The 15,160-nt window shown below is 36.4% G+C and overlaps 1 protein-coding gene across 2 annotated transcripts in view; it reads left to right on the top strand.

Moving 5' to 3' along the window:
* Positions 1 to 15,160, top strand: part of SEPTIN10 (septin 10) — a 63,086-nt gene that overhangs the window by 35,646 nt on the left and 12,280 nt on the right. For both annotated transcript variants that reach the window (XM_058534323.1, XM_058534324.1), the window contains 4 exons: positions 1,798 to 1,984; positions 5,679 to 5,840; positions 7,449 to 7,545; positions 14,302 to 14,470. In XM_058534323.1, the coding sequence (XP_058390306.1) occupies positions 1,798 to 1,984; positions 5,679 to 5,840; positions 7,449 to 7,545; positions 14,302 to 14,470 (615 nt within the window). The remainder of the gene's footprint in view (positions 1 to 1,797; positions 1,985 to 5,678; positions 5,841 to 7,448; positions 7,546 to 14,301; positions 14,471 to 15,160) is intronic.

Below are 15,160 nucleotides of genomic sequence, written 5' to 3' on the forward strand. Positions count from 1 at the left end.
CTGGTTAGTTCCTTACTGCTTTAGAGTACTTTTATGTTTTTAAGGAGGTGATTTTTATATTTTAAGCCAGTGTCTTTCATTTCATTGAAAGACTGAGTCTGCAGTTTAGTGGGAATGGAAACATAGGGCAAATTTCTGTGGAAGAATTCCTAATGGCATATTATTTATTTAGCAGAAAATGTTTATGGTTTTCATTTATGACAAGCATAATGCAAAGCCTTCAGATAGAGGAACATTTCTGGCTATTTATTTAGGTCATATTACTGAGCCATTTTAAATCATTAATAAAAGCTTCTTTGGAATTTTTATGTTAAATATGTACTTACAGATTAATTTTTACCATTTTATTATTTTGGGGAGGGAATCATGTTGGGTCACATTCAGACAGCTTCCCAAGGATGGTGTTCCTAATAGTGAACACTGGTGTTCCTAATAGTCCATCTGATCATGTTCAAGGTATTGTGCTAGATGTGGTGGAGAACACAGAAATGTAAGATACTGTCTCTGTCCTCACATTGCTTACCATCTCCATGGGGAGAACAAGGATTCTATGAGTTTAAAAGAAGTGATGTTCCTCAAGGAACAAGAAGAGTCAGGCAGCTTTATGGAAGAGCTCAGTTCTGTACACATTTTTTGAGTACCTCAGCCGCACAAGGTACTGCTCCATTCGGGGGCTACAAAGATACTTATAAATGTGTCCAGGGAATTTGACAGAGGAACTGTTTGCTGTTATTTTCACATGGAAACCCAGATTTTCTTAATGAGAATAGTTAAGAGTAGAAAGTTGAGTTGCATAGGCAGTGCTTTAGCACATTAAAATGAAGTGGAGGGGCCGGCCTGGTGGCGCAAGCGGTTAAGTGCGCATGCTCAGCTGCGGCGGCCCGGGGTTTGCCGGTTCGGATCCTGGGCGCACACCGATGCACTGCTTGGCAAGCCATGCTCTGGCGGCATCACATATAAAGTGGAGGAGAATGGGCACGGATGTTAGCCCAGGACCAGTCTTCCTCAGCAAAAAAAAAAAAGAGGAGGATTGGCAGATGTTAGTGCAGGGCTGATCTTCCACACGCACACAAAAAACAAATGAAGTGGAGCATTCATAGACTAATCTTGAAACCACACGAGCACAGTGCTCTGCACATGCACTGTGATATGATTTGTATATTGAAGAATGAGTAGACTGTAACAGCTAAAGGGAAGAAAGCATGCCAGGGAGAAGTGATCAGAGCATGGAATGTGATGTGCCTTTCCACTGTTTATAGTGAAATGAGAATAAAACCAGGCCTACAGTCCTAGTGAGATACTTTCCTTTGATGTGTGCCCTTCCTTCCTTATTATGTTAATGCTTTTCATGCCTGACGAATCTGATTTAAGAAGCAAGAAGTCGTAGAATGTGACTTAAATAGCTTTTAAGTTATTGATACTCATGGCTTTTCTCAGTTAAATAATATGCCATGTGCAGTTAGATGCCTAGCCTCATTCAGGAGTCTGGCAGGTGTGAGAACCTTTGTCAGGAAGGGATCCAGTGGATGAATGAATGTGAGAGTAAATCAATGTAAATTCAATCTCATTTCTATAAAGCAATTTAAAGCACAGGTTGTCCTGATGGTTTTAAAGTACTACCTTTGTACATGCATGTTCTGCACAATTTGTTTTATTATTAAACTTGGCTGTTTAGCATAGATATTAACTTTCTGTTGACTGGTGAAAATACAGATCTCCAACTTGAGAGTTACACAAATATCTTATTAAGGTGGCATGAATATATTATATTAAATATTTAAATAATTATTTTTTCAGCTACCAACCAGTAGTTGACTACATAGATGCTCAGTTTGAGGCCTATCTCCAAGAAGAACTGAAGATTAAGCGTTCTCTCTTTAACTACCATGACTCTCGTATCCATGTGTGCCTCTACTTCATCTCACCAACAGGCCACTCTCTGAAGACACTTGATCTCTTAACCATGAAGAGCCTTGACAGCAAAGTGGGTTTGGAAAAGAAATCAACTTATCATGCTTTAATATTTATTTTGAACTATTAAAATATCTTTATGATATATATATCATAACTGTTTTACTCTGTGCATTTTTAAAATACTTTTTATAAGCTTCAATCTTAGGTTATTTTCCATAGATGTTCAGTTTGGAAGATGAGATGCAAAGAAAAAAACATTAACATAAAATTATTGTGATTAAATTGCATGCCAGAATATGGGTATTCATTTACATTTTTTTTAAATATAGAATTTATTTGACATTAACTTTACTTTATGACACTATTGAGTGAGACAGAGTTCACTGACAAAGATTAAGGTCTAATGTTTCATCCTATATTATAATAAATTATATTTTAATTTGAACCATATCAAGAAAACCTGTTTTTGAATTTTTTAGCAATATGTAAATTTAGGGAGCTGTAAAAAGATATTGTCCACAAATTAACTCACTTCAGACTTTTTTATTTGTTTAAAAGATCTTTAAGGACTACTATCTTATACTAAAAAAAAAAATCTCCAGAGTTTTCTTATAATCTCTGATGGTGTGAGAAATGCAGCTTTCATTATCCTGGCTAGTTATTTTATGAGATAGGATTCAGAAAGCAAGGGCATTCTGACTACTACGACTTTCTATATAGAAAATGGTATGGAAAAGCATGAAGGCCTGCTGGTGAAGTCTTGGTGCACAGATTGATTGACTTTTGACGAGTTGCACAGTCCCCTGGCTTTAGCAAAAAGTTGATGAAGCTTATATGGTAGTCTGTTCATCTCATCAGATATTCTAATCATTTAGCCAGTTATTTTCTTAGTTGAGTCTGATTATATGGAAATTCAGATTTATTAAAGGAACATAAAAACAAGAGTGTGCAACTTTGTTTTAGCTAGACAGAAGCAAGATGATGTAGTTTGTATAAAGATCATCGAATTAGATGTCAGTAGAGGCTGGTTTTAAATGCTGGCTCTGTCGCTTAATAGCTATGTGTTCTTGAGCATTTCTTTAGCCCTCTGAGCCTCAGTTTCCTTACCTCTAAAATAAAAACTAGGGAGAATACCTACTTCAGGGGTCAGATGTGAGGATTAATTGAATTGATAGTTTGTGTTGTTCCTAAAAGCGGAGCACTCCACTGCTTAACCTGGAAAGTTACCTTATCTTATGCGAATAGTGACAGGTTATCATCAGTGGGAAACATCTGTTGTTTTCCCTCCCTTGATATTACAGATGACACTGTGTTCAGCAGTCTAGTTGTGTCCTCCCAGCCTAGTGATAGTGATGTTCTTGGCTAGGAAAGCCTGAGGTATTCCCTGACTGTATTTACTCATAGCGAGCCCCACAGGCATTTCCGCACCACCACCAGGGCCAACATCTGGGCTCAGCCAGCCTTTGTGGTTATTTTTTTTTTTGGTGAGGAAGATTGGCCCTGAGCTAACACCTCTTGCCAATCTTCCTCTTTTTGCTTGAGGAAGAGTGGCCCTGAGGTAACATCTGTGCCAGTCTTCCTCTATTTTGTATGTGGGTCGCTGCCACAGCATGGCTTGATGAGTGGTGTAGGTCCATGCCCAGGATCCGAACCCGCAAACCCAGGCCACCAAAGCAGAGCGTGCGAACTTAACCACTACGCCACCGGGCCTGCCCCCTTTGTGGTTCTTATTACGATCTCTGGTCGGACTTCAGCAAGAAACCATCGGGGAACTTTACTTTGAAGGACAACATTTGTTACTCACAGATCCTAGAGGGTACACAGCACACCCAGGGCCACACAGTGAGGTGGAAAGTGGGGTGGGGGTGAGTGCGAAGCTAAGCTCTGCCTTTATTAGGGTCTGAGAGTGAGGTGTCTAGGCTTTCGCAAGTTCACTGTTTATTGGCGAATTTACAGCATAAGAGCGGGGATTCAGGCATGGGAAGGGAGAAATGGAAACACTCAAGCAGTCAGTTGTCTAGGTCTCCAGGCTTTCTAAGAGGGGGACTTCATGGGTGGGGACGTCAGGGTTTCTTATCCAGTTGGTTTGCTAATAGCTGTGTCATACAGCTGGCAATATGTTTATTCAAGAAGGATGTCTTTGAAATGAATACCTTAGCAATCAAAAGCTTAATGTCAGGTGCTTTCATTACAATCAAAAAGCTTAATATCAGGCACTTACATTATAGCCCGCTTCTGCTATTTATTGTGGAAGCAATTATCAGTTATTAATTTGGCATAATTTATGGAATATCTTAGTATATAATATTGAAACCAAGAAATTGGCATCAAATTTTTATGTGCTTTGACTAATTTAACATGAAAGCTTTCTACCCACAATTGTTGGAAAGGTTTCTGCCATTTATTTCATGGATAGTTGGAAAAATCTTTATCTCCTTTGGGGCATACTTAAGACTAATAAATCCAAATATACATAGTAAATCAGTGTGAAATTGAGAAAGAAATTTAAGAATAGAATAGGAATTATGATTTTTGCTTTTCACTTTCATTCTGAAAATTATGTTGGTATCTCTCTCTCGACACACGACTAGATAGCCTGAAGTTTTTCACTAAAAACGAACTAAATAAAGAAAGAACAAAAAACCTATAAACCCTTGAATTTGCGGAGATACCAGTCTTTTGTGGAGACATTAGTCTTGTAGAACTAGCTTTACCAGTTAGTAGGTCATCATGACCCCAAATCCTTCCCTCTCTGGCCAGAGATAGGACTTTAAATGATGCTGAGAAAGTTATTCTTTTGAGTCTTGAAAACTTTTAGTTGGTATTCATAAAATTTCCTTCCTTTGACATCTAGGTAAGAGTCTCTGACAATGGGGCCCAGATCAGATAGAGTCACTGGGAAAAGGGGACTTGCTGAAATGAGAAGCAGGAGAAACTTCACCTGTTTCATAGTCTTGCTGAGGGATCAATCACCCTAATTACTTAGTGCTTAGATTATTAAGAAATAAAAAATTGTTAGTGAATTAAGTAGGCGATTTCAGCTTATTGCTTACATTTTACTTATTTTGTATGTGATAGAATTATAAAAAACTTTGAGAGGAGAGAAGAAAATGTGAGATTTCTAAACCTAAATTCAGATGAAAGATTAATGTTATAAGAGCTCTGCTTTTTCTTTTTTTGCTGAAGAAGATTCACTCTGAGCTAACATCTGTTGCCAGTCCTCCTCTATTTTGTACGTGAGCTGCCTTCACAGCATGGCCACTGATAGACGAGTGGTGTAGGTCCACACCCAGGAACTGAGCCTGGACCGCTGAAACAGAGTACACCGAACTTAACCACTAGGGCCACCAGGGTGGCCCGAGAGCTCTGCTTTTTAAAGGCAGTTATTGTAGGGCCAGCATCTGTAGGAATGATTAGATAGTGGTATAGGTAAGAATGACACCCAGTGATTATCTAGGTCAAGAGTCGGCAAGCTTTTTCTCTGAAGAGCCAGGTAGTAAGTACTTTAGGTCTCTGATGTAACTACTCATTTCTGCTTTTGTAGAATGTAAGTGGCAATAGAGAATATGTAAATGAATGGGCCTAGCTATGTTCCAATAAATATTTATTTATGTAAACAGGCAGTGAACTGGACTGTAGTCTGCCCATCCCCTGATCTAGGTTAAGGAAACTTGTCAGACACTGAGTGGTTTTGAATGTAAAAACTACAGTATTAAAAAATAAGTCCTTGATTATGAGATTTTGTTTTTCTTTATTCTTAATAGGTGAACATTATACCAGTGATTGCCAAAGCAGATGCAGTTTCTAAAACTGAATTACAGAAGTTTAAGATCAAGCTCATGAGTGAATTGGTCAGCAATGGTGTCCAGATATACCAGTTCCCAACAGATGATGAAACTATTGCTAAAATCAATGCCTCAATGAATGTAAGATCCTAATTGAATATTTCTGGTTTACATGTGAAAGAAAAATTAATAAGTAACATTGCTATTGAGTAACATTTTTACTTATGTCTTCCAAAAAGACTTCGAACAAGATAAATTTTCAAAAAGTCCAGGGTAGGAAAATATTTTGTTTTCTAGAGTTGGAAAAAAGTATAATAAGAATATATTTTTGAGCGTATTTTCTTTTCTCCCTACTCTCACCTAAAGTGATACATTTGTGAGATTGGGAATCACCTTTTGTGGAACCATACTTAATTGCCTTAGCCTTTCTATCCTGTCTTTAAAAACATGAGAAGACGTTATAGCCTCCCTTAGACTGCTTTAGAATCTTAAAATCTTTAAGGAGATCTTTTTAATCTGGTATTTAAGCTCATTCTCCCATACGGTGTCACATGTACGTAGTAAACATTCACGTAACTTTTAGTTTAATAAAATGGAAGATGACTAAGTTCTTTGTGTTACTTTCTTCAGGCTACCAGATTTCTTAAATATTTGGTTATATTTTGAAGGATCATGGGTTTTGGAGTCAGACAGACTTCACCATATGTTCTTGTGGGAGTTACTAACCTCCCTGAGACTGTTAAGTTATCTACGTGGTTGGGTTAGTAATACCTATCTTAAGAGTTGTTGTGAGGATACAGCCTTTGTTCACCACCTAACACAGTGACATTCAATAACTATTCCTTCCACTTTTCCTTTTTTCCTTTTCTGATTTTTCATGCTCCGTTTATATTAAGATACTTAAACTAAATATATAAAAAGCTGACTAAGGTAAATGGGTTGATCTTAATTCTTATGCGTTAAATTGTCTTTAGATCTAATTTTATTTCTTGTGCCAACCTGGAATAATTTTTTAGAAAGGCACAATTAAGAGATTAATGTCAATTATTAAATATTAAACATAATACTTTTTACATTAGACTTTTCACCTGTGTTAATCCACAACTTCAGACAGACCAGTCTACTCACTGCCCCTAAATCTAGCTATTGTATCTTTGTTCTGAATCTTCTCCTTACGTAGGCTAGTTCTTCCCACTCTGTTTGATTCATCTCCAGTTTGGGTGGTATCTTTCTGCTCACAGTGATCTCATTCCTCTAAATTTCTATAACATTTACTGTATTTAGCATTAGTTTGGGACTTAAATGTTACCTTGTATTAGTATCATATATCTATACACGCACTAAATATAGATATATACTTTAGTTATATAGTGTGTGTGTGTGTGTGTGTGTGTGTGTGTGTGTGTGTGTATCTTTCCTCAACATTATCTTTGTCTTTTAGGGTAAAGATAATATTGAAGGAAATGATACCTATACTGGAATTCTTTCTTTTTTTGTATTCCTGTAGCATAATGCCTTGCATGTGGGGTATGCTCAGTAAATAATTTTCTTTGTAGGGCCTGGAAATGACTCTTGTAGAATAGTTGGCACATATTCACTCATTTAAAATCTGAGACATAGAAGATCATCTGATTTTAACAAATCTGTTATTTAATAAATTTTCTCTTCTCTGTTATTTTCATAAAACTTTTTAGGTAGGCATTTATCACATTGGTGTGAGATGTGATTGATATCATGGTTCCTTTCCAGGGACATTTGCCGTTTGCTGTGGTAGGAAGTATGGATGAGGTAAAAGTTGGAAATAAGATGGTCAAAGCTCGCCAGTACCCTTGGGGTGTTGTACAAGGTAAATGAGGTAAACAATAACTAGAAATAGGTAGGTCGCCTAATAGTCTGAAAGATGCATATAATGCATTCTTTGGGGTGATGCTTATTTTGGATTATGATTGATTGTCAGACGAGTTGGCTGTGTAGAGGCCAGGCAGAGCCTCCTCACTTTCTGCATTATACCATACACATTGCCTGCCCAGGTGCACCAAGGCATTTCGAAGATGGGAAGATTGGATCCTTTAAACAAAATTTGAGTGTAAATGGTGGTGTTTCAGCATGATGCATAAACTAATTACTAGGTAATTCTAGGGCACAATAACTCATCTTGTAAGTTTGTATATTTTCACTCATCAAAATATTGCCAACTCAATGGATCATTGATGAAATTAAAGGAGAAATCAAAAACTATCTGGAAACAAACGAAAATGATAACATGCCATATCAAACCATATGGGATGCAGCAAAAGCGGTCCTGAGAGGGAAACTCATAGCGATACAAGCCCACCTTAACAAACAAGAAAAAGCCCTAATAGGCAACCTTAAATTACACATAACAGAACTAGAAAAAGAAGAACAAACAAAGCCCAAAGCCAGCAGAAGGAGAGAAATAATAAAAATCAGAGCAGAAATAAATGATACTGAGACCAAAAAAACAGTAGAAAGGATTAATGAAACAAAGAGTTGGTTCTTCGAGAAGATAAACAAAATAGACAAACCCTTAGCCAGGCTTACTAAGAAAAAAAGAGAAAAGGCTCAAGTAAATAAAATTAGAAATGAAAGAGGAGAAATTACAACGGATACCATGGAAATACAGAGGATTATAAGAGAATACTATGAGAAATTATATGCCAACAAATTGGACAATCTAGAAGAAATGGATAAATTCTTAGACTTATACAACCTCCCAAAATTGAACCAAGAAGAAATGGAGAATCTGAATAGACCAATAACAAGTAAAGAGATTGAAATAGTAATCAAAAACCTCCCAAAAAATAAAAGTCCAGGACCAGATGGCTTCTCCAGTGAATTTTACCAAACATTCAAAGAAGATTTAATACCCATCCTCCTCAAACTATTCCAAAAAATAGAGGAAGATGGAACACTTCCTGAATCATTCTATGAGGCCAACATCACCCTGATACCAAAACCAGACAAAGACAATACAAAGAAAGAAAATTACAGGCCAATATCACTGATGAACATTGATGCAAAAATCCTCAACAAAATATTGGCAAACCGAATACAACAATATATTAAAAAGATCATACACCATGATCAAGTGGGATTTATACCAGAGACGCAGGGATGGTTCAACATCCGCAAATCAATCAACGTGATACATCACATCAACAAAACAAAGAATAAAAACCACATGATCATCTCAATAGACGCAGAGAAGGCATTTGACAAGATACAACATCCATTTATGATAAAAACTCTCAATAAAATGGGAATAGAAGGAAAGTACCTCAACATAATAAAGGCCATATATGACAAACCCACAGCTAACATCATACTCAATGGGGAAAGACTGAAAGCCATTCCTCTGAGAACAGGAACGAGGCAGGGCTGCCCACTCTCACCACTCCTGTTCAACATAGTACTGGAGGTTTTGGCCAGAGCAATTAGGCAAGAAAAAGGAATAAAAGGAATCCAAATAGGTAACGAAGAAGTGAAACTCTCACTATTTGCAGATGACATGATTGTATATATAGAAAACCCTAAAGAATCTGTTGGAAAACTGTTAGAAACAATCAACAACTACAGCAAAGTTGCAGGGTACAAAATCAATCTACAAAAATCAGTTGCATTTCTATATGCTAATAATGAACTAACAGAAAGAGAGCTCAAAAAGATAATACCATTTACAATTGCATCAAAAAGAATAAAATACCTAGGAATAAATCTTACCAAGGAGGTGAAGGACCTATACAATGAGAACTACAAGACATTATTGAGGGAAATCTACGATGACATAAAGAAATGGAAAGATATCCCATGCACGTGGATTGGAAGAATAAACATAGTTAAAATGTCTATATTACCTAAAGCAATCTACAGATTCAATGCAATCCCAATCAGAATCCCAATGACATTCTTCACAGAAATAGAAAAAAGAATACTAAAATTTATATGGGGCAACAAAAGACCCCGAATAGCTAAAGAAATCCTAAAGAAAAAGAACAGAGCAGGAGGCATCACAATTCCTGACTTCAAAACATACTACAAAGCAATAGTAATCAAAACAGCATGGTACTGGTACAAAAACAGACACATAGATCAATGGAACAGAATTGAAAGCCCAGAAATAAAACCACACATATACGGACAGCTAATTTTCGACAAAGGTGCTAAGGACATGCAATGGAGAAAGGAAAGTCTCTTCAATAAATGGTGTTGGGAAAACTGGACATCCACATGCAAAAGAATGAAAGTGGACCATGTGCTATCGCCATTCACAAAAATTAACTCAAAATGGATCAAAGACCTGAAGGTGAGACCTGAAACTATAAAACTCATAGAAGAAAATATAGGCAACACACTATTTGACATTGGGTTTAAAGGAATCTTTTCGGATGACATGCCTACCCAGACTAGGGAAACTAAAGAAAAAATAAACAAGTGGGACTTTATCAGACTAAAGAGCTTTTATAAGACAAATGAAATCAGAATCAAGATGAACAAACAACCAACCAGCTGGGAGAGAATATTTGCAAAACATACATCTGACAAGGGGTTGATCTCCATAATATATAAAGAACTCACACAATTGAACAACAAAAAAACAAACAACCCGATCAAAAAATGGGCAGAGGAAATGAAGAGACACTTCTCCAAGGAAGATATACAGATGGCCAATAGGCACATGAAAAGATGCTCAACATCACTAATCATCAGGGAAATGCAAATCAAAACAACACTAAGATACCACCTCACGCCCGTTAGAATGGCTATAATCACCAAGACAAAAAACAACAAATGTTGGAGAGGATGTGGAGAAACAGGAACCCTCATACACAGCTGGTGGGAATGCAAATTGGTGCAGCCTCTATGGAAAACGGTATGGAGATTCCTCAAAGAATTAAAAATAGAGATGCCCTATGATCCAGCCATCCCACTACTGGGAATCTATCCAACGCACCTGAAATCAACAATCCAAAGAGGCTTATGCACCCCTATGTTCATTGCAGCATTATTCACCATAGCCAAGAAGTGGAAGCAACCTAAGTGTCCCTCGACTGACGATTGGATTAAGAAAATGTGGTATATATATACAATGGAATACTACTCAGCCATAAAAAAAGACAAAATCGTCCCATTTGCAACAACATGGATGGGCCTGGAGCATATTATGTTAAGTGAAATAAGCCAGAAAGAGAAAGACAAACACTGTATGATCTCACTCATATGTGGAATATAAACCAACACATGGACAGAGAAAACTGGACTGTGGTTACCCGGGAAGTGGGGGTGGGGGGTGGGCACAAGGGGTGAAGGGAGTCATATATGGGGTGATGGACAAACAAAAATGTACAACCCAAAATTTCACAATGTTAGAAACCATTAAAATATCAATAAAAATCAAAAAAAAAAAAAAAAAGATCATACACCATGATCAAGTGGGATTTATACCAGAGACGCAGGGATGGTTCAACATCCGCAAATCAATCAACGTGATACATCACATCAACAAAACAAAGAATAAAAACCACATGATCATTTCACTAGACGCAGAGAAGGCATTTGACAAGATACAACATCCATTTATGATAAAAACTCTCAATAAAATGGGAATAGAAGGAAAGTACCTCAACATAATAAAGGCCATATATGACAAACCCACAGCTAACATCATACTCAATGGGGAAAGACTGAAAGCCATTCCTCTGAGAACAGGAACGAGGCAGGGCTGCCCACTCTCACCACTCCTGTTCAACATAGTACTGGAGGTTTTGGCCAGAGCAATTAGGCAAGAAAAAGGAATAAAAGGAATCCAAATAGGTAACGAAGAAGTGAAACTCTCACTATTTGCAGATGACATGATTGTATATATAGAAAACCCTAAAGAATCTGTTGGAAAACTATTAGAAACAATCAACAACTACAGCAAAGTTGCAGGGTACAAAATCAATCTACAAAAATCAGTTGCATTTCTATATGCTAATAATGAACTAACAGAAAGAGAGCTCAAAAAGATAATACCATTTACAATTGCATCAAAAAGAATAAAATACCTAGGAATAAATCTTACCAAGGAGGTGAAGGACCTATACAATGAGAACTACAAGACATTATTGAGGGAAATCCACGATGACATAAAGAAATGGAAAGATATCCCATGCACGTGGATTGGAAGAATAAACATAGTTAAAATGTCTATATTACCTAAAGCAATCTACAGATTCAATGCAATCCCAATCAGAATCTCAATGACATTCTTCACAGAAATAGAAAAAAGAATACTAAAATTTATATGGGGCAACGAAAGACCCCGAATAGCTAAAGAAATCCTAAAGAAAAAGAACAAAGCAGGAGGCATCACAATTCCTGACTTCAAAACATACTACAAAGCAATAGTAATCAAAACAGCATGGTACTGGTACAAAAACAGACACACAGATCAATGGAACAGAATTGAAAGCCCAGAAATAAAACCACACATATACGGACAGCTAATTTTCGACAAAGGTGCTAAAAACATGCAATGGAGAAAGGAAAGTCTCTTCAATAAATGGTGTTGGGAAAACTGGACAGCCACATGCAAAAGAATGAAAGTGGACCATGGGCTATCGCCATTCACAAAAATTAACTCAAAATGGATCAAAGACCTGAGGGTGAGACCTGAAACTATAAAACTCATAGAAGAAAATATAGGCAACACACTATTTGACATTGGTTTTAAAGGAATCTTTTCGGATGACATGCCTACCCAGACTAGGGAAACTAAAGAAAAAATAAACAAGTGGGACTTTATCAGATTAAAGACCTTTTATAAGACAAATGAAACCAGAATCAAGATGAACAAACAACCAACCAGCTGGGAGAGAATATTTGCAAAACATACATCTGACAAGGGGTTGATCTCCATAATATATAAAGAACTCACACAATTGAACAACAAAAAAACAAACAACCCGATCAAAAAATGGGCAGAGGAAATGAACAGACACTTCTCCAAGGAAGATATACAGATGGCCAATAGGCATATGAAAAGATGCTCAACATCACTAATCATCAGGGAAATGCAAATCAAAACACTAAGATACCACCTCACGCCCGTTAGAATGGCTATAATCACCAAGACAAAAAACAACAAATGTTGGAGAGGATGTGGAGAAACAGGAACCCTCATACACAGCTGGTGGGAATGCAAATTGGTGCAGCCTCTATGGAAAACGGTATGGAGATTCCTCAAAGAATTAAAAATAGAGATGCCCTATGATCCAGCCATCCCACTACTGGGAATCTATCCAACGCACCTGAAATCAACAATCCAAAGAGGCTTATGCACCCCTATGTTCATTGCAGCATTATTCACCATAGCCAAGAAGTGGAAGCAACCTAAGTGTCCCTCGACTGACGATTGGATTAAGAAAATGTGGTATATATATACAATGGAATACTACTCAGCCATAAAAAAAGACAAAATCGTCCCATTTGCAACAACATGGATGGGCCTGGAGCGTATTATGTTAAGTGAAATAAGCCAGAAAGAGAAAGACAAACACTGTATGATCTCACTCATATGTGGAATATAAACCAACACATGGACAGAGAAAACTGGACTGTGGTGACCAGGGCAGTGGGGGTGGGGGGTGGGCACAAGGGGTGAAGGGAGTCATATATGTGGTGATGGACAAACAAAAATGTACAACCCAAAATTTCACAATGTTAGGAACCATTAAAACATCAATAAAAAAAAAAAAAAAATATTGCCAACTATTTCCAAAACAAACTAGTCAGCCAATGAAAAAATTTTAGGATTTATCTAACATTATAATGAGTAAGTAATTAGTACTATCTGGTTTATTTACTTGTGATGCTAATTAATGGGGGATGGATTATCCCTACTAGTACTGGTTTCCCAATGCTGCTTTCCTTAAATTGACAAATTTTGTAATTAATGAAAAATATTGACAACACTTAACATTTAATGTATAAAAATGTAAAAATAATAATTATACTTAAAACTATTGGTCATAGTAACATACTTATTTGTAGTCATCTGGTCACTCTAAACATAGAAAGAGAACCATGTAAGTTTATTCACTAATTTTGAATAGTGTCTAACAGGATCATAAATGTGGCATTGTATAAAAAGAATTTGATAATTACAGCATCAGGTGGTATTCTTGAATATGTAGAATTTACTACTTTGAAATTTTAGTGAAATAATGTTATATACTCTTTTTAAGTACTGTGTGAAATGTCCTGAGGATGGTTTGTAAACTGCTAACAGAATATTAGTGAAATAACTGGAACATATGGTAACATAATATAACATATTTCTTTCCTATTTCCTGTTTATCCATTAGCTACTAAATTTAAAGCAAATCTCCCAGTCTGTTAATTAACATTGCCTATAATTCACTGTATATAATGCAAGAGTTTCTTCCTTGGTTACTTGTATAAAACAATCGTAGCTATTAATCAGACTGATCATTTTGCTGTTTTGTTATTTCAGATGTGTTTTCATTTGTTCATTTATTCATACTAATTGTGTGTCAGGAATTACAACTTGGTGTTGCTGTTTTCTTGTTTTTCTGGCTAGTGGAAAATGAAAACCATTGTGACTTTGTAAAGCTCCGGGAAATGCTCATTTGTACAAACATGGAGGATCTGCGAGAACAGACCCACACAAGGCACTATGAACTTTACAGGCGTTGCAAACTGGAGGAAATGGGCTTTACAGATGTGGGCCCAGAGAATAAGCCACTCAGGTAAGTGGGGATTTCTCTGAGAAGCCAACCAAAGAAGTTAGAGAGGGTTGTACCTTTTTATATATCCAGGATGATGGAGAATGTGTTTTCCAGAAATCTCCCAAACCTGAAGTAGAATCATTTGATAATCATTAATTATTGTGCTTCTTAAATCACTTGAAACGTTTTTGGTTTTGAAGGGTCTCTAAGTCCTCATCTGACTCAAGGAGTTAAGTAGAAGAAAGAAGATATGGCAAAAGCCCATATTTCAGTGTATGCTGAAATAAATAACTAAAGGAAAAACTCTCATCTGGTTTTATTTTTGTATTTATCTGAAAAAGATAAAAGTATCTATTATTATAAAAGAAGATTGGAATGTGAATTATATAAACTAAAAAGCAGTTGGTTTTTATCCTGATGAAAGTTTTGGAATGACTTAAACTTGGGAAAATATCTTGTGAAGGAAGAATGAAAGTGCTTGTAGGGAGTCAGAGATTAGACTGTTTCTCAAAATATTATAATATTAGTTACAAGAATTTTAGAACTTGATGACCTTCTTGCCCAGTGATTAAAGCACTAAATGTTATTATAAACTTGCTTGGTAATTTTATATGCTAGTACATTCCTGAGTTTATTTTGATTGAGATATGTAAACATGAAACTTTAATCCTTAATGTACTAAATCAAATTTGATTTGATGGAACATTCCAA

The sequence above is a fragment of the Diceros bicornis genome, chromosome 40 (genome assembly GCF_020826845.1).
Source record: "Diceros bicornis minor isolate mBicDic1 chromosome 40, mDicBic1.mat.cur, whole genome shotgun sequence".
In the NCBI taxonomy this organism is placed as follows: domain Eukaryota; kingdom Metazoa; phylum Chordata; class Mammalia; order Perissodactyla; family Rhinocerotidae; genus Diceros; species Diceros bicornis.